Source organism: Pan troglodytes, chromosome 2 (genome assembly GCF_028858775.2).
Source record: "Pan troglodytes isolate AG18354 chromosome 2, NHGRI_mPanTro3-v2.0_pri, whole genome shotgun sequence".
Classification (NCBI taxonomy): domain Eukaryota; kingdom Metazoa; phylum Chordata; class Mammalia; order Primates; family Hominidae; genus Pan; species Pan troglodytes.
This window is the reverse complement of record NC_086015.1, coordinates 154,277,694-154,297,696: the sequence shown is the minus strand read 5'-3', so window position 1 is coordinate 154,297,696 and position 20,003 is coordinate 154,277,694. Positions and strand designations below refer to the sequence as shown.

The 20,003-nt window shown below is 46.8% G+C and overlaps 1 protein-coding gene and 1 long non-coding RNA gene across 17 annotated transcripts in view; both read right to left on the bottom strand.

Annotated features, from left to right (window-relative positions):
* MED12L (mediator complex subunit 12L) overlaps positions 1-6,824 on the bottom strand; it is a 346,021-nt gene extending 339,197 nt beyond the window's left edge. For 6 of the 13 annotated variants that reach the window (XM_016942162.4, XM_009446695.5, XM_054681169.2 and 3 more), the window contains exons 1-2: positions 6,519-6,796; positions 5,433-5,660 (exon numbers count right to left, since the gene is read on the bottom strand). In XM_016942162.4, the coding sequence (XP_016797651.3) occupies positions 5,433-5,531 (99 nt within the window). In that variant the 5' untranslated portion in view covers positions 5,532-5,660; positions 6,519-6,796. Of the gene's footprint in view, positions 1-5,432; positions 5,661-6,518 lie in introns of all 13 variants that reach the window. The other 7 variants (XM_009446694.5, XM_016942161.4, XM_016942163.4 and 4 more) reach the window with 3 other exon arrangements.
* Positions 6,825-11,666: 4,842 nt separating this feature from the next.
* Positions 11,667-20,003, bottom strand: part of LOC107970811 (uncharacterized) — a 28,325-nt gene continuing 19,988 nt past the window's right edge. For 3 of the 4 annotated variants that reach the window (XR_010155353.1, XR_010155352.1, XR_010155354.1), the window contains exons 6-7: positions 16,945-17,084; positions 11,667-13,502 (exon numbers count right to left, since the gene is read on the bottom strand). This is a non-coding gene — a long non-coding RNA (uncharacterized LOC107970811). The remainder of the gene's footprint in view (positions 13,503-16,944; positions 17,085-20,003) is intronic. The other variant, XR_008547144.1, reaches the window with a different exon arrangement.

Here is a 20,003-nt window from a genome sequence, read left to right as displayed (position 1 = left end):
ATGAAGTATTTACTGAGCACCTAGTCTACTCCCAGGCACTAGGCCGTTCACAGATGTGAACACCACAGACAAGCCTCTGCTCTCATGCAGCTTACATTCCAGCTGGAAGGCAGGCCATGGAGAGAATAGCATCCTAATAATTGCATTTCAGTGACAAGCGCTACAAAACATATTAACTCAGGGAAATGAACTGGCAAGGATGAGGGAAGACAGGCTGCAAGGAAGGCCTCCCTGTGGGGGAGTTTCTGAGCTAAGAACCAAATGACAGGAAACAAAACTGCTGCAGGGAGCAAGGGACAGGAACCTATACACAAAGAAGCTAGGCCTGTTGGAAGAAGAGAGAGGCAGCCTGTGGTCCCACCACACAGCAAGTTGGAAGGGGTGACTCAAAGCCCAGATCTTGAAAGGCAGGATCTTGTGGCTGTTATGGTTAAGTACAACAGGAGACCCCCAGCATCCTTTAATAAGGGATCAGCTAATAGTGGCTGACCTGTGTTGAGTGCTGCCTGTGTGACAGGCACGATTCTACACACTTTGCATACATTAGCTCATTTTCTCTTCCCAGCAACTCTATGAAGTTGGAAGAAATACAAACCTCATTCCATGGTTGAGGAAGCTGAGTCAAACAGGCAGTAAACAGGGTAGCCAGAACTCAAAGCCAGGCTGTTTGGCTGCAGGCAATGACTGTAGAGGTGAACAAGGGCCAGACTGGTAGGGCCTTGAAGGCCAAGGTAAAGGGTTTGCATTTTATTTCAAGTGTAATGGAAAAAGCCACTGGAGGAGGACTGAGACTTCCTGGTCCATTCCCTTAGATCTGAACTAAGAGAGGGCACAAATTCTGGGACAAGAACACCAAATCTTGGCTGGGTTGGCTGTTAAACCAAACTACTGCAACTTCAGCCATACATAGAAGTCTAATCCAGCCCTGCTTGTATCAAGCAGAATGCTCTAGCCCCTGCAGAACTGGATGTCTTCCCTTTAGGTGAGGGTTCTCGAAGTGGGGCCCTAGACCAGCACCATCAGATTACCTGGGATCTTGTCACCAGTGCAATTTCTGAGGCCTGACCTCAGACCTACTGAATCTTAGAGACCCAGCAATCTGTTTCAACCAGCCTTCAGGGTAATCTGAATGTCCTCTGAAGTTGAAGAACCACCACTCTGGGATATCCGCATGCAGACACCACCATCACCACCAGCTCTCCTAAGTCATGCTGTGTATATCTTCGGGCAGCCCCTGCACTGCACACCAGGCCATTATTCCCGTAGGTCCCTGCTGGTGGGGCTCTACAGCTCCTGATTCCCGGAAATCTCATTACTGCCCCAACCCATTTTTCTAACAAATTTGATTTTCTGCACATATTTACTCTTCAAATGTTTCGGCCTCTTTTTCTGTTGTTTTTTGTTGTTGTTGTTTTGTTTTGTTTTTGAGATGCAGTCTTGCTCTGTCCCCCAGGCTGGAGTGCAATGGCACAATCTCGGCTCACTGCAACCTCCGCCTCCCGGGTTCAAGCGATTCTCCTGCCTGAGCCTCCCAAGTAGCTGGGATTACAGGCGCCTACCACCATGCCCAGCTAATTTTTGTATTTTTTAGTAGAGACGGGGTTTCACCATGTTGTTAAGGCTGGTCTCGAACTCCTGACCTCAGGTGATCCACCCGCCTCGGCCTCCCAAAGTGCTGGGATTACAGGCATGAGCCACCACACCTGGCCCTGTTTCAGTCTCTTTTGTCCCAGAGTAAACCTCCTCTTCCTTCCTACTTCTGGAGCTTAATTTTACTTTCAGGCTTAACCTAGGCTCCAAAGCAGATAGATGCAAAGGATACTTTCAGCTTTAACCTTGACTTTCCCCAACAGCCCTCAGTCACCGGATTTCCCTTTTTAATTTATTCATCCCAAGTTTATTCATGTTCCAATAAATATTTGTGCCCTCAGCCTTCTAGGAACTAACTGTGCAGGTGCCAGGTACTTCTGCCATACCAAAACAGACCTCATCCATGCCCTCATGAAACTGACCTATTAGGGGGAGATGGCAAGATGCAAATAAGTATATAATTGTAAATGATATATCAGAAAAGCCTGAGACTTGAATGATGAAGGGGCAGGCATGACAGTAGTTCATGACAGCAAACATATAGGGGCTGAATCTATGACAGATTCTGTTCTAAGTGCTTTTTACATATATTATCTAGGTAATCTTCCAACAGCCCTATGGGTTAAGTAGTATTATCACTCTCACTCTATATGGAAGGAAAATGAAGTATAGGGAGAATAAGGGGCACATAAACAGGACAGCCAGGGTCCCAACCCAAGCAGACTGGCACCAGAGCCTACCTTTCTAACCACAGGCTAAGGTGAGAAGAGCTGAGTGGAATGCTAAGTGTGAGGGGGTGGCTAGACAGGTGTCCAGGCAGAAAGACCAGAACAGAATATGCAGGAGCCCTGGGGCAGAGAAGTCACCCTGAAGCCAGAAGGGAGACCAAGCATACTGGTGAAACTGGAGAGCATCTGGTGGATTGGAAGTATATTTTGGAACTGAACAGGATGTGCGCATGGATGTAGAGACGCTGATGGATGAATGGGGTATAAGCAAGGAGGAGGTCTCAAGGATGACTGCCAGTTTTCTGATTTAAAGGCTTGAGCACAGTCTGTGGGAAGCAAAGTATTATAACACAATATATAATGAAGTCCTACAGGATGCTGATGCACAGCAAGCTCTCAAAAAAATATAACCAATCCATCAGGCAGGTTAAAGCTTCCATATTCTGCCCCCCGCCCCACCCCCATACTTCTCCACATGGGTCTTCGTTCACGGGTTCCACCCTATCTTCTGGGAGCCCTTTTCTGAAATATATTACCACTGGTTAACAACAACAATAAAAATTACATTTATGGTGACAAGAATAACTTCTACCAGGAGGAGGGCTTTTCTCACACAAATGTTGGTTTGAAATTTTTTCTGAAGTGCACAATCAAACTAATTTACAAATGAGAGGCTATGCAACTTGCCCAAGGCCACACAATTGCCAAAAAAAAAAAAAAGCTAAATCCAGGTTGGCCCAACTTGGAAGCCCACACTTCCTCCATTAAATCAGCATTTTCCACCACACATATCTCTAATGGAACACAACCGTTGTTTTCGATACACAGATGAACTTTTAAAGTGTTAATAGTAATGGTCTCATTTTATTATGTATAATCATATACGTGTGTGCATGTAATATCAAATAGATTAAAAATAGTATGTAAACATGATTTGATATACATTTTATATATACATATATTTCAATAAATCCATGACTCCACGTGTAGTACTGCCCAGGAAACACAAAGTTTCTTAAAAAATTAGTTTAAAGAAAACTTCAGAATAAAAGTACAGGTGGTACAGGGGTAGGGTAGAAATCTTGAGGGAGGTAGGACATAAATAACTAAAGCTTAGGAAACTCTACTCACCAACCACCCAAGAACAGCCAAGCACCTGTTCCATATTGTACCCAAATTTGGCTACAGCCACACATAACTCTGTCTGCTTGGGAGAGTTAAAACACTGGCTGCCTTGGGGGAAAGGGGATAACATCAGAAGATAATTTAGCATAAATCATCCTCAAAGCAGTATTAGTTTTGACATAAATACTGGTTTGGTGGTACAACTCCTCTGCTTATTCACCTATACACCTTGGTTAAACGAGTCAAGCTTTCCCAGGCCTGTTTCACTTAGTCAAAAGGAAGTTATAGAAAGTAGTCCCTAAGGTCGCTTCCAGTTTTAGAACTCCATAAAATGTTGTGAGACCCTGAAATCCAAAATTACTCTTTCCAGAATCAGAGGCCCCAATCGTGAAATGAGCATTGGCCTGAAGAACAAATGCTAAATAAGCCCACACAGCACCCCAAGCCATCATGCCATCAATTATGCTGCCCTCTGGAAAGACAGAGTAAGACATTAATTACAAGATAATAAAGTTCAACCAACAAAATATCCCTGTCCCTATCAAAACTTTAAGAATTTCCTCCCAATAATTTTTAAGCTATTAACTGTACACTTGATCCTCAGCTTCTCTATTATTTCCAGTCCTTAACCATTAACTTCATTCTAAGTTGGGGTAGCAGGGTGGGGTAACGGGTAGGAAAAAAAATCTGGGAAATCTTCTCAAACCTCTACCATCCTGTAAAGCTGGTGCTGGAAACCACCTGTAAAACCTTCCCAGCTTTCATCTGCGTGACTCCACTGATGCTAGAGCATATTTAGTGTGCTAAACCTCTAAAAGGAGTTGCTGTTCCTTACTTCTCAGACACTTTATAAGCAAGACAGTTTAGCCAGAACAAGCACTTACTCTCCTAATGAAAGATACATTTATCAAAAGGAAAGTCTTAAGGACCCCTCCTTGCCTGGTTTAGAAGGCCCTTTCTGTGCTATCAGTGGGCCCACAAACTTTTAATGGAGGGTTTTTAGATTCTCAGAAAGGTAAGTTTTGAAATGTGGTCAGTTCGTTTTTAGCTGAACAGAAGATGGGTGGACTGCAGCTGGCAAACTCAGAAAGCACTGCTGGGTAGCAGGTGATCAAAAAAAAAAAAAAAAAGGCAAGTCCCTGGGCAAATGGTGTAGCCAAAGGTGATCATTATAACTAGAGACTTGTTACATAATTACTTGTTAACTCCTGACAAACAGATACACAGCTACAAAATGCCATGGTTACCCTAGCCATTGAAGCTAATGTAGCTGGTGCAAGAGTCAAGGTGTCTCCAATTAATCTCATTCAAAGAAATAAGCAATCCTGGGAACTATTCCCTCCCAAGGTAACTCGCCTGCTTTTACGTATACAAAACAGCCTCTAGCAATTAAGCCCATTGCCTCTAGAGACGAAAATCAGTGTTTCTCCTTAATTTTAATTTTTAAAGGGCAGAAGGGTTACAGAGGTATATTCAGAGAGCTAAGTATTTATCACTTCGATAAAAAACGACTTCCATTCCAAACTGGAAAATTTGAAAAGCTTCCCCCCCACCTTCGTCCCTGGCCAGCAAACGCAAAACGCAAGACCTCAGTGTAGGATGCACTGCATTCCAACATTTTTCAAAAAGTTTACGACGATTTACCGAAGCGGCAAGAAGAAAAATAAAGCAGGCAGAAACGGGTGAGAGCGAGCAAGGTTTCGGCAGGGAAGAAGCCCGAGAAGCGCCCGGCGGCGCCGTGCAAGGCCCGGCAACGGGAAAGCGACCGGCACAGGGAAAGCGAGCGCCCCAGTGGAGCGCGGGGACTGACAGCCTCTCGGTCTCCGCCGCCGGGGGGTCGCCCAGCACCCCCAGCCTGGCCCCCGCCTCTAATCCCCCTCCCCGACCTCTTCCCCCGCAGCGCCGGCGATGCCCGCTGGGCCAACTTGGCCCCGGGTCAGTGCTGCAGAGCGCGGCCCCGGTTGCCGGGGAGGCCGCCGGCGCCCTTACCTCCTTCTGCTTGGGGTCCTGTGGGTAGACGTCGGGCGGCCCGAGCCGGGGGCGCTTCAGCGGTCTCTGCTCATAGCTGAGAAGCCCGAAGGCGGCCATGATCTCTCATGTTAACCGGCGAAATGAATGAGAGTTGGAGCTGGAGCAGCCGCCTCTGAGCACCAGGGAGCAGCACTTTGCAGACAGACTCCCTCTCTCCCCCTCCTCGCTCGCTCGCTCGCTGTGGCGCTGCAGGCAGGAGGAATAAAGCAGGTTGGATGCTGCCGCTGCCCGGCAGCAGACACGCACTGATGGGGACAGCCTTCGGCGGGTACTCGGCTGCGCTCGAGCCCCGGGACGCACCGCTCCGGTGGCGGCGGCGGAGGGGCTAGAGGTCGGCCAGGGTCCTCCGCGGCGCTTGCCTCCTCTGCTCCCCCCTACCTTGTCTCCAGGGGGAGGAGCAGCTGATGGGAACGTGTGACTTTTTTCACCAATGGACCCAAACCCACCCCAGCTGGGCGCAGGATGGGGGTGGGGGTGGGGCACTGGAAAAAAAAAAAAAACTTTTCTTGGCGCCTAGGCTGGTGGCTGAAGTGCTCGCCCAAGGCGAGGGTGGCCCACCCCTCCCGGGAAGAAGCTGTGGAGCGGACCGCCCCCGCCTCTCTTCCCCGGCAGGGACCCTTCCCCCGCCGCCACGCGCCCCGCAGACCCCGCCACCTGGACGCGGACCGGGCCAGTGCAGGCAGAGGCAGGTCTGGAGGGGGCGCGAGACGCAGGGATGCGGCCGGTGGGAAGCGGCCGGTGCCTCCTAGACGCCCGCCAGGTTCCAGTGGCGCATCCGCAGCTACGGTCCCCTCGGCGGCTCCGGGCAGGCGCCGAGGCGCGCTGCTGGCGGTCGCGGCGGCTGGAGGGGGCCGTGCTCACGGTGGCGTGGGGCCGACTTAACCCTTTACAGTCCCTCCAGGGGCTGGGGAAGGGGGTGAGGAGCGATGGCTGTGAGCGCCGACGGGGGCAGCCAGCCCGCAGGCGTCTCGGGCTCCTCCAGCCCGCCGCCTCCCCCCGGCCCCAGCTCCTCTTCCCTTCCGCCCCCAACCCCCAACACTTTACCTGTTGGTCCGCGGCTAGCGGGCTGGGGCTGGCGGCGGCGGGGTCACTCCGGCCGCCGCAGCCTCCATCATTCGGGTTGGGATGGGGGAATTGGATTTGATTTTATTTGTGCGGTATCTGCCTCGCCCGGACGAGCTCCGGGAACGCCGCGAAGTTTGCCACTGTCTGGGGGCGGCGAGCGACGCCGGCTCGCCGCCGGCGTTCTCGCCCCCACGGCCCGGGAGCGCGAGCTTCCGAGTTGGCGGACGGCGGCGCGGCGTCCGCACTGAGCATGCCCAGCTCGGCGGCCGGACCGCGGAGGAGTTGGCTGAGAGCGCGGTGAGCGCGCTCCAATCCGCCTCTCCGGGTTTTCGCAGCCGCAGAACGCGCAGCCCGCGGGCCCCGGCGCCGAGGCTGCCCCTGGAGTGAACCTGGGCGAGGGAGGGAGCGCCCTCTGGAGCCCTGCTCCAAGCCCCCCGCTGCACCCTCCGCCTCGACCTCCCCAGAGGTCGCGGTCCCCGTGGCCTGGGCCGAAAACCTCACCTGCGCCGGGAGCGTGGAAGGGGCGGGGAGGGTGATCCTCCAGGGCAGACCTTGGTCATCCAACCCGCCCTCGCTCCTCGCTTCGGGGCGCGGGCACCAAGATGCTGGGCCACCTGGCGCGAGCTCTGCGAGACCGGAGCCGCGGAGGCGGGCTCGGCCTGTCCTGAGGGACCCCGCGGGAGGCGTGCCCGGGAGAATGCGCCCGCACTTGGCCAAGAATGATGGCTGCCATTTATGGAGCATTTGCTACGTGCCAGGATCTTGATAGTCAGAATCTCTGGTCCTTACAAGCTTCCACGGTCTTACTGTACCCTTTTTATGGATGGAGAAATTGAGCCAGCTCAGAGAGGACCACTCACTTGCCGAAAGCCACGAAACTAGTCGGAATTTGAACCCACAACTGATTCTAAGTTTCTGACCTGTTTTCCCTGACTTGGACTTGGAGGGACTGGGTTCCTAACCTGTCCTTGCCTAATGGACTCACGTTCTCCACGGCTTGAGGCATTCTCGGCCTTCCCTCTCTGTAAGGTGGTAAAGGCAGATTCTAACCGGAAGCCTTTGATACATAGTAGGTGCTCTGGAAATGCTGGTTGAATCTGAACATCAACTTTGATGTTCGTTGACATTTAAGCAAAGGGGGAAGAAGGAGATAAATAAAGTGAAGGTAATGTGGTAGAGGCTAGTTCCTCACTCCTGAGCCTGACCTGTGAGCACCTCCAAACCCAGTTTGAGGCTGAGTCAGGTGTTTAGCTTTTGGCTTCCTTAATCTGAACAATTACTTCTAGAGAGCATTTACCTAACTTCACTGGAGGGCATTTCCTGACCACCTTCCCCATCTTGCCCCAGGGTCTTCTCTTCCACTAATATCCTGGGATTAATTTCATGGCTGGACTTGCCCTTGTGATACAGGCATCTATCAAATCTAGCTCCCTTGTTTGAAAGAAAGGACAGTTTTTTTTGTTGTTGTTGTTTTCTTTGGTTGGTTGGTTGGTTGTTTTTTGAGACAGAGCCTCGCTCTGTCGCCCAGGCTGGAGTGCGGTGGCGAGATCTCGGCTCACTGCAAGCTCCGCCTCCTGGGTTCACGCCATTCTCCTGCCTCAGCCTCCCGCGTAGCTGGGACTACAGGCGCCCGCCACCACGCCCGGCTAATTTTTTTGTATTTCTTTTTTTTAGTAGAGACGGGGTTTCACAGTGTTAGCTAGGATGGTCTCGATCTCCTGACCTCGTGATCCGCCCACCTCGGCCTCCCAAAGTGCTGGGATTACAGGCGTGAGCCACCGCCCCCGGCCGAAAGGGTTTTTTTTTATTATCTAACTTTATTAGGGAAATTATTAAACATACAAAAAGCTGAAGAAATCATATAAGGAGCCCTCAAATATTCATCTCTCAGCTATAAAAATTAAAGTTACTATTTTTGTTTCATCTTTCTCCCCCATTCCCAACTCACTGACATACACTAGTAAGGACAGTTTTACTCATTGTTGCAACTCAGAAACACTGTATGGGACCTGACACATGGTGAGCATTCAAAAATGTTGGCTTATGGAATGGATGATAGGTAGGCGATGTGTGGATGGACTGATGATTGCATCATTAGTGGTACTTTGGGAATAACACCCTGCGCTGCTACTGAATCAAACACCCCTAGTTTGGGGGAGAAATGTAATCTCAGTTCTTCCCTTGGGATGCCTAAGCAAGCGCCTCCAACTGAAACACTTTGAAGCACTTAAAATCTTATCTGCCCATAAGAATTTTATCTTAAAATCAAAATGTGTCAGTAGTGTGCCCCTGGGGTTTGGGAAGAAGGGAAAATAATAGCCCTCTCCCTGTTGTTGTCCCTTCTTAACTCCCTCTCCTGAAACAGTCTGGCATGAATTCCTTGACCCTCTCAACACAAAATAAATAAAGAGTGAAAACTTTAATATGCTTAGAAGCTTCCCCTAGGAATCATTATTTTACTGCATGGATTTCCCATGGGCATTTGGCTCCTTACCCTGGGAAATCTTTGTAATCTACCCCCTACCTAGCAATCCAGCTTTTTCTCCTTAACCTCTTGCCCCAGTTAGCTTCCTTTCCTAATATGGAATTCCCAGGCTCTTCATCTTCAAATACTCACCTCTACAGTCCTTAGAGTATGGGCTCCTATACAAAGCCCCTTCAAATTTCCCTGGCAAAAGGTGATCTTTTGGCTTTTTAGTGCCCTTAGCACTTAATTTTTATTATGTTAACACTTATTTATTGGCATGCATTTGAATGTGTCACACAGAATAGTCTTGTTGCCTCATTCTCACCTTTTCCTCCTGGTCCCCTTCTTCCATTCCAGAATTAATTAGTCTTTAAGCAGACTAAGATCAGCTCATCATGATGGGCTTAACCTGTAACCCACTGTGTTCTATACAGTGCTTGAATTTCCCACGTGGTGCTGGTTAATATAGCAGGCAAACATTCTCGTTGAATAATGTGGGTTCTAGTTGATACTGTTCCTAAGGGGTATTTTATCTTTACCTAGCTAATGATTCCCTGGGACCAGGAACAATTTGCATGGAACAGAAATTAGAGAAGACCAGAGGCTCCCCAAATAGGTCCCAGCCTTGAACCTCAGCCTAGCAAGAAGGGATGAGTTCAGGTTCCTAAGGAAGTTTTGTATAGCTATCCAGGGAAATGGGGTTGAAATGTGGCTGGAGAAAGGTGAATGAATTACAAACCATTTTAAGCATATGGTGCTATATCCTCCAAGTATAAAGCTGAGTCTTCACTGCTGCTTTTGAGGGTTACCAGGTATTTAAAAGTTGACCCTTTTTCTTGGGTCACATTCAAGGGTTTCTCAAAGATTCCCTAACTGCTTATGTTCCCTCTGAAAGCCCTGATTTTCAGCATTCTGCAAGGAGTCCCTCACAGTTGGTATCCATTTGTGCTTTTGGGCAAATCCCTTCAATATAGCTCATGGCTGGCTTTCTCTCCCTACATTTGGTCTGCCAGAAATACACAAATGTCCTTTGCCTGTACATACGCTAGTGCAGGCATTTTCTAACCAGCCTTCTGTCCTTGCCCACCATGAACACACTCTGCAAGCCACAATTCTCCACCTTGAAAGTTCAATAGTCTAAATCGGAGACCAGTTCCTCAGGTTCATCCAAACTGCAGAGGATGAATGTCAAATGCTCAGGTCAGTGACCCTCTCAAAAAGTTTGAAGTGAGGAATAAAATTTCTTTGGTGAAAGGCAGAGACACAATCATTTGCAGAGAAGTTGTTTTTTGTTTTGTTTTGTTTTGTTTGTTTGTTTTGTTTTGTTTGAGACAGAGTTTTGCTCTGTCACCCAGGCTGGAGTGCAGTGGCGCCATCTCCGCTCACTGCAATCTCCACCTCCCGGATTCAGGCGATTCTCCTGCCTCAGCCTCCTGAGTAGCTGGGATCACAGGTGCATGCCCCCACACCTGGCTAATTTTTGTATTTTTAGTAGAGATGGAGTTTTGCCATGTTGGCCAGGCTAGTCTCAAACTCCTGGCCTCAAGCGATCCACCCACCTTGGCCTCCCAAAGTGCTGGGATTACAGGCATGAGCCACCGCACCTGGCAGCAGAGCAGATTTTTTAAATGAGAGTGAAGAATGGCTAGGAGCAGAGGCAGGATGTTTACCCATCAGAAACTGTGGTCCTGGCTGGGCATGGTGGCTCACACATGTAATCCCAGCACTTTGGGAGGGCCCAGGTGGGTGGATCACTTGAGGCCAGGAGTTCAAGACCAGCCTGGCCAACATAGCAAACAAAAAATTAGCTGGGCGTGGTGGTGCATGCCTGTAGTCCCAGCTGCTTGGGAGGCTGAGGCAGGAGAATCGCTTGAATCTGGGAGGTGAAGGTTGCAGTGAGCAGCGGTCACCCCACTGCACTCCAGCCTGGGTAACAGAGACTCTGTCTCAAAAAAAGAAAAAAGAAAAGAGAAAAGAGAAGGGAAGGGAAGGAAAAGGCAGGGGAAGTGGGAGGGGGAGGAGGAAGGGGGAGGGAAGGGAAGGGAAGGGAAGGGAAGGGAAGGGAAGGGAAGGGAAGGGAAGGGAGTGGTCCTACTATTCCTATTCCTATTTTACAGATTAGTAGGTAGGACTCCAGAGGTGAAGTTGCTGTTCCCAGGCCATTGAGTTAGCGACTAGCAAAGCCAGAATCAAACCTAGAATCTCTCTGACTCCCAAACTTATGCTTATTATTGTTGTCAATGTGTTACATGTATTAATTATCATTTACATAACACATAAAGGTGAGCCTTTGAAGACAGTTCTGGTATAAGAGAAGCAAAACTCCTGACAGCTCACTCTGGCATAGCAGCACAATTCCACTCAAGTGGAAAGAAACAATTCTCAGTGTAGTGCCTGTAGGTAAAGTAATTAAAGTTGCTAGCTTTCCTCATGGGATTGTTGCGTGTCCAGGTGTATATACTGTGTTTTGTTAACAGATTGTCTATAGGCAGTTTGCTTACTTTCCATTTTTCTTACATCCCCATTATATTTCAATGTATTTGTCTCATGCCTACTTCTAAATCAAAACAGAAAAATTTCCCCTTTATTTTAAACTCCCCAAAAAAGGAAAGATGACAATGACTTGGGAAGGTGGGTCAGAAGAGAGAAAAGAGAAATGGAAGAGTAATTTGGGGGTGTTTATTCAAATGGGGTTTTTAATACAGCATTTATGCTTACAGAGATATAAAAAATACAGACATTAAGACTCTCAAGCAGCACTGACCAATAGTTTTATATTGCTTGCCAGATAGGTACTTTTACATTTTCTGGTATTAAAGAAGTAAAAAGAAATAGATGAAATTAATTTTAATGTACATTTGCTTAAGCCAGTATAACCAAATATTACCATTTCAATAGGTGATCAATACCAAAAAAAGTATTAATGAGATACTTTACATTCTTTTTTATCTTCAGTATTCTAAATCTTGTGTGAATTTCATACCTATACCATCATTTCAGACCAGCCATATTTTACATTTCATGTATGCAATAGTCACATGTGGCTAGTGGCTAACATGTTGGTCAGCTCAGCTCTGAAGGAATGTTTCAGTCCTAATGAACCTGTAACATGTGGGTTTTTAATAATGACACTGAGGAAGCAGGTGGGTTTCCAAATTAAAAGAACAAAAAGTAATGACAGAAGTAAAACAAGAGAGGCTGTGTGTGGCGGCTCATGCCTGTAATCCCAGCACTTTGGGAGGCCAAGGAGGGCGGATCACCTGAGGTTAGGAGTTCAAGTCCAGCTTGGCCAACATGGTGAAACCCCGTCTCTACTAAAAATACAAAACTTAGTCAGGTATGGTGGTGCACACCTGTAATTCCAGCTACTCATTAGGCTGAGGCAGGAGAACTGCTTGAACCCGGGAGGTGGAGGTTGCAATGAGCCGAGATTGCGCCACTGCATTCCCGCCTGGGTGACAGAGCAAGACTCCATTTCAAAAAAAGAAAGAAATAAATAAAACAAGAGAAAGGTAAAGAAGAAAAGTAAAGGCAACTTGGGGAAGACAGTAGATACCCAAACAGTGCTTAGTTGCTAGACAGATGGAAACTTCAGGAGGCAAAGGACACAGAAAGGAAAATCTGGGGATTTAAAATCAGAGGGTAAAATAAGAGAGTTTTAAATTACAAAGCTGAACCAATGACAAGGCTAAAGATTTAACCTCATTCACTAGCAAAATGGTGTCTGCTACATTTACAAAATGAAGGCTGACTGGTTGGTTTCTGGAGAACGAAGGGGGCCACACAAACTTAGGTCACTGTTAATATCATGGTCACATACTCAGCTTTTCAGCACCAGAATCTTATTTTGTCAGCTGACCCAGAGTGGTTCAATCTCTACAAGGCTCAACACACTCAAGAGTTCTGGCTTCTCAATACAAAGAAATACCCCTTTCCAGAGACTGAAAAACATATATCCTCTTATTCAGATCATCTCCTTTCTACAGTTTGTTGTAAAACAAAGTTAGCAAGCAGAAATTTGGTGACCATGAAATTAGAGCAAAGGGAATTGGATAATCTCCTACGAGCAGTCACACAGACTGTCCTACAGTAGAATTCATCTCCCTTATGACATGAATAGGATAGATGTCACACTGTGGCCCATCGGTCCCATTGGTGGATTTATAGACAGGTTATTATTGTTCAATGCCTTTATTATTTACTTCATACCAGAGGTTCTTGGTGGTCCACAAATATTTGTGTGGATTGCTTTGGGCTTGCACAGTCACTTCTGGACTCTCTAGGAAAGTCTGCCTACACTGGGTCCACCTTTTCCAATGACACCAATCTGTTGGAGCTGAGAAGGGTCTGCCCCTTTGAGTGTGCTGTGTTGTCACAGCCCCAACTGACCAGCTTCACTCAGAGGGCTGGCTAACCAGTTGAGATCCTACATCTTGAAAGAGTGAGATCCCTACTATACGGAGACCTCTGCTAAGCAGGCCTGGCTTCAGACTTTCCTGTTGGGAAAGGAGAGAGAGAGAGATTACTTTTCAGTTATACAATAATTGATTATGTTACTACTTTTTTATTGTTAACCAGTTAAGGATCCAGTCTTTATCATCAGTTAGTTTCAGATTGTAACTAACCTGTTAGGATGGGTTACATCTGATGAAAATTATAATCTGATAACTATTCATTATGAGATATTTCGGTTCTCAGAGAAATATTTTTCTCCAAGTTCTAGGGACATCCTCTTATACTTTCTTATCTATCTGCTGCAGTCACACAGAGCAAGAAAGCGTGGAAAATATATTAGATGGCAGAATCTGTATAGTAAACAAAATATCTTGATGGATTAAAATGATGAACTAAATGTAACAGGGTCAAATTTTATATAAGAATAAATTCTTTTTTCCCCTCTCTACTGGTTATATCTAAGACTGTTTGGTACCTACTGTTTGCTAAATCTAAAGTTTAAATTCTAAGCAATAAAAAATAAACGCTGCCAACACTTTGCTCTCAGTAGCATTTGGGGAATAGTAGTGCACAAATCAATTACATGGATCCTTTATATAATAGTATTTTTTATTAGTATTGTTAAAACATTGCCCAACAGTCTCACCACTATGCCTCTTCCCAGGGCTGTTAACAAACAGGAGAGAAAGGAAAACACCTCTTGGCTACAGTTGTGGTATGCGGAACTGCAGAGTGAATATAAAAATTGTCTCCGAGAGGATGTTGCAAACCAAGATGGAGAAATGTGTCAGATCAGCAAAGGAGCCTGGAGAAGTTAGGGTCTCCTGACCCCTGGAACCTCAGCCACCTGGTCCAGTTTTGCTAACAGGAAGCAGGGGCCAGCTGGGAGTGTGGTGATGAGCAAAATAGACATTAAGTTCAAGTTGGGGCATCTTGAGTATGAAGAGACAAAGGGAGTCCTTTCTGAGCAGTAGTAAATGGAGGCTATAGAGGCTGTGACAGCTAGACTGAAACAGAAGATGAGAGTAGAGACTGGCTGAGTAAGGATGAGAGCAGAGAGGAAGAAGAGCTGAGAACCAAGTTGTCATCAAGACGGATCAAGGCTTGTGTGTAGGAGGCAGGCAATTGGCTTGCCCTGCAGAATGGTGGGCTTTTTGCCCATTGCCAAGGTACATAATGAACGCGAGGACCTCCCATTAGATGACAGCACCAACAGTGGATGGGGGGAGGTAGGGCAGAATAGCTGAATGGCATAAGATCAAAGGAGAATGGTTTTTAACAAGACAGTGAAATATAATGTGGGGGAGTGAAGCAGACACTGTGGCAGACACTGCTTGTTCTCTGCCCGATATCTTTATCTTTATCCCTTTTCTTCCTTAGTAACGAAATCTTGAATTTGTTCTGGGGTACAATATGCCAGCTAAATATACCTACCTTCCTAGATTACCTTACATCTAGGGATGGCCATGTGGCACACTTCTAGCCAATGAGACATAAGCTTAACTTCTCTAGGGATTCTGAGAATGTTTTTCTTTCCTGATGCAGGCAACACCCTTTAGCTCCTTTTCTCTTCTCGCCTGGAATTTAGACATGAAGTCTAGACTACAATGGCCATATTGTGACCAAGAAGTTAGAAATATGGTATGAGGAAAAGGCAAGACAACCCCAGAGATGAGCCCTGATTTCAAGTGGCCACTGAACCAATACCAACAGCCATCTACAACCAGGTATCTGGTTATGTGAAGAATGAGCCCTACTTAATGAAACCAGTGTTAGTGACTTTTCTGTTATTCATAATGTAATATATTCCCCATAGATATTAACCCACCTGGTTGAACTGAAATACAAAGGTAAGAGGGGTGCAGGAAAAGCAGTGCTCCAAGGGAAGAGGCCAGCTTTCCCAAGGTAGGAGGAAGGAGGTGAGAGTGTTAGAAAAGAAACTGTATAGGTATGGCAATTTGCTAGCTATGGGGAAAGGATTCAAGAGGCCAGAGTGGAAGAGAATGAAAAGGAGATAAGGGATGGAAGCCTGGGGCAGAAAGATGTGCAAAGCTTCATGAGGATGATAGCATGGAAGTGGATCAGTTGACTATGTGGGCATAGGGGTAGAGGCTACACTTTGAACCTAGACCAGCATGAACAGAAGTGAGATCCATGGAAGATTTGGTCTCCAAGTCTCTTTGAGGTCAGAAACCTTGTTATCTTCCCAGAGGGATTACCAGGTTGCACCAGTGGAACCATCATCTTTCCACATCCTTGGTTAGGAAAAAAAGGAGAAATGTCATCCCTTTCAACTCTCTAGAGAATCCATGTGCAGGTTTAAAGCTGAATAATGAAACCTGGCAATTTATCTGGATTCCCTTTAAATCTCTCTGGGGTCAGAAATAGAAGCAACCTGAAGGAGGCGGGCAGGAACCGAAGGCCACAGGGCCTGCTAGGGCAGGGTGAGGGAAGCATTTTGCTCTCTTTTCTGGTAATTGGCCCACAAGGGCTGTTGTCTCCCCAAGGAGGCTAGTGTTCCCCTCCCTAAGTCCTTAGTCCCAAAGCAGAGTGACAGCCGTGAGCCTGCTAGATCATCCATGTTGCCATAGCAACAGGCTTGCCCTTGGAGCAGTGGGTTCATGACAAAATGATCAGCCCTCTCTTAAAGGTTGTTGCTGTGTGTTGGACCAAGAATGCAGGCCAGGTGGGTGGGTATGAAGGCCTGGAGCCAAGAATATTCAGGGTAGGAATTTTTTCCCAAGTGGTGAAAAGCCTGAAGAGTCTGAGAATGAGTACAAGCTAAATCCAACCAGCCAGGGGCCAAAACAGAAGAAGCACTATTCAACCATCAAGCCTGAGGGATATCCCCATGATGAATTTGGTGGGGGAAAGTACGGAGTGGTAGTGAGAGTAAGAGAAGAAGCCAGAGCAAGAGGGGTTGGAGTGTCTGTGATTCTTTTCTTAGGCTGCTGGCTACATGTTGTGTTAGATGAGCTGCATTAATAATATTCAGGGACTCTGGGTGGACACTGGCTGACCCCAACCCTGTTAAGCCATGGATAGCTTGCTTCCAACCCTCATTCTTGCTCTAAGTCAATGAAAACCAATTCTGTTGGTGTTCTAGGACTCCATCTTCACCTCTTCTTCAGTCCTTTCTCTTGGATGAAGTTCTCAGCATCTCTCTGTGGGCCTGCGAAAGTGTGGATACCATCCAGGATACCTGACCAGTTTCTACAACCAGACATATTCCTAGATTCTCCTGTAGTTCTTAACTAGGATCAATCCACAGCTCTCTAGGCTGGGACCTGGTGGAATATAAGCTCCATCAGGGAAGGGTCTTTTACTGAGAGTTTATCACTGTATTCCTAACACATAGCACAAGCCTGTCACATAGCAGGAGTTTAATAAATATTTATTAAATGAATAACTGAACAAGAGTGCTTGACAACTTTCATAACCTTCACCTACTCCAGGTTATTGGACTCTTCTGTGGGCACTTACCATAGTCATAGTCCTGCTTCTTCCAGGATGGACCCTCTTAGATCCAAGACCTTCTACCCACTTGTCACTGAAAGCGTCTATGACCAGAGATTCCTCATTATCCACCTGGGTGGGCCCATGGACACCAGTGCCAGCCTTGACTAGGACAAAGATTTCAAATGTCCCTTTAGGCACTGCAGTGATAGCTTTTTTATACCCTTCTTGGTGACAACAGCATTAGTCCCCTGACCCAGAACTTGGGTCTCAGCCTACTTCCTTCTTGTCGTCCTTCACAGGCAGCTCTATGAGAGTTGTGGTGATATTGTAGATGCCCTTGAGGGTCTCCCTGCTACAACAGCCTAGCAGTAAAAAGTAGGATTATAATAATGTAATTTCACTCTGATTCACAATTGAAAATGTGTAAATCTTCTCTCCTAATATGCTAATATATATATATATATATATATATATACATGTCTGTTTTTAATTTTCTTATAGCATTTACTGCTATTTGAAATTGCCTATATATTTGTTATCTGGCTTTTTGTCAGTTTCTGTCATAGGAATATAAGCTTTTTGGTGTCAAGAATGTTGTCTGTTTCATTTACTACCTGTCCAGTAACTATTAAATGATGAATTAATTACTCTGGATTAATCAGGGTCAGAGTAGGCCCTCTGTGTACCTAGGAACCCAGATCTCTGACTGCATTGTGAAATGCTTATTTTCCTCTTCACTTGTTCCATCTTTCCTTGGGCACAGGTCCAGTCATTGCCTCTAACGTCAACACACTGCCAAGACACTTGGTGCTTCCTCTGCTATCAAAGCCCCCAGTGTCATCTTACATCTACCCATACCAGAGAACCCAGTTCTCTGACTGCATTGTGGAAGGCCCATTTTCCTCTTCACTTGCTCCATCTTTCCATAGGCACAGGTGCAGCCACTGCCTCAGGCATTCACCACACTGCCAAGGCCCTGGTGCTTCCTTTGCTATTAAAGCCCTCAGTGTCATCTTCCACCCATATCTGCCCAAACCACACTGCATCAAGGAGCCTGTTGAGCTGGGCCCAAGCCTGCATTTCCAACCCTGATAACATACCAGTGTGGAGATGTCCAGCTCCCCACTGAAGAGGAGGCAATCTCTTTCCCCTACCCTTTGTATTACCCATATCCCAAAACAAGGCTTCCTTGAACGTCCAGATATTTTTTGTAAAAATAACCTTTTGATCTTTGCAGTAAACTCCTTTGCTTAGGAATCTGGCATTAGCCCATCTCAGTAACAAGCACAATGCTATACCCAGGCATCGGTATTAGATTAAGCTCGCATGCAGTGTTTTTCCCAATCTTTTATCCCCAAGGTCCCTCAATTTCTCTTTAGAGTCCCTAGGAAAGCCTCTGCCACTGCCTGTTCCCATAGCATGACTTGATGTGTCTAAATTCTCCTATGGGCGCAGTTAGAGCAGCAGCCAGAATGGCCACAACACAAGGAGTTTGGATTTTACCCTGTGGTGACAAGGAACAAATGGAAGCCTTGGATAAGGAGATTTTCTTGGAGAACCAGTGCCTTAGAGATAGATATGTATTGTTGATATGTAGGATGAGACATGGGAGAAGACTCTAGGCTGCCTTTGGTCATTGTAATTCACCCTCCCAAAGATCCTGACTGAACAGAATTCCACTTCCTTCCCATATTTCTGTGAGTCAATAGTTCTCTCTGAATATCGCTGGCTTTCTGCTTTCCGGGCACATGGTGGGTATGATTATTAATTTTTTTTTTTTTTTTGAGACAGAGTCTCACTCAGCCACCCAGGCTTGAGTGCAGTGGCTCCATCTTGGCTCACTGCAACCACTGTCTCCCAGGTTCAAGCGATTCTCCCGCCTCAGTCTCCTGAATACCTGGGATCACAGGTGCCCGCCACCACGCCCGGCTAATTTTTGTACTTTTAGTAGAAATGGGGTTTCACCATGTTGGCCAGGCTGATCTTGAACTCCTGACCTCAAGTGATCCTCTGGACTCAGCCTCCCAATGTGCTGGTATTACAGGTGAGAGCCACCGCACCTGGCCCATTATACTATTCTTTTAACTTTTCTGTAAGTTTAGAATTTTTTAACTTATAAGTTAGAAAAAGAAAGGGTTTCCTGTATATTAGATAGTTTTCTGTGGGCAAAGAACTTAGAACAATGCTTGGCTTAAGCATGCAAATAAATGTTACTTGTTCTGATTATTCTAAGTGCTTTACATGTAGTATCATGTTTAACCCTCACAATGGCCTTGTGAAGTTCTGATCATAGGATGCTGTCAGTCTCTTGCATCCCTTTTACCAGGCAAGTGCACACCTCTCCAAGTTACCATAAAGTATTGGTTGCTAAAGGTTTACAGCTCCCTTTTCTCTGGAGAATTGCCTTCAGTCTAACAGAAACCGCCCCGGAGATTATACCACACACCAACCCTGGGGGACGGTCAGCAACCAATGACTAAGGAACAAAGAGGCATAAAAAGCTAGCCCTAGTGGTGGCCTGTAATCTCAGCACTTTGGAAGGCCGAGGTGGGTGGATCATCTGAGGTCAGGAGTTCAAGACCAGCCTGGCCAACATGGTGAAACCCTGTCTGTACTAAAAATACAAAAATTAGCTGGGCGTGGTGGCACATGCCTGTAATTCCAGCTCCTTGGGAGGCTGGGGCATGAGAAGCACTTGAACCCGGGAGATAGAGGTTGTAGTGAGCTGAGATCACACCACTGCACTCCAGCCTGGCAACAGAGTGAGACTCCTTCTCAAAAAAAAAAAAAAAAAAAATTAGCCAGGCGTCCAGGCATCTTGGTGGGTGTCTATAATCCCAGCTACCCAGGAGGCTGAGGCAGGAGAATCACTTGAGCCTGGGAGGCGGAGGTTGCAGTGAGCTGAGATCGCACCACTGCACTCCAGCCTGGGCAACAAAGCAAGTTTCTGTCTAAAAAAAAAAAAAAAGCTGGCCCTGGCCTTAATGCAGGACTCACTTTGTGGTCCAATTCCAGAGCTCCCTGAGGATCAAAGTGAAGCTGGACCCAGTTGAGACCACATCTTTACTTAGCTCTCCACTTTG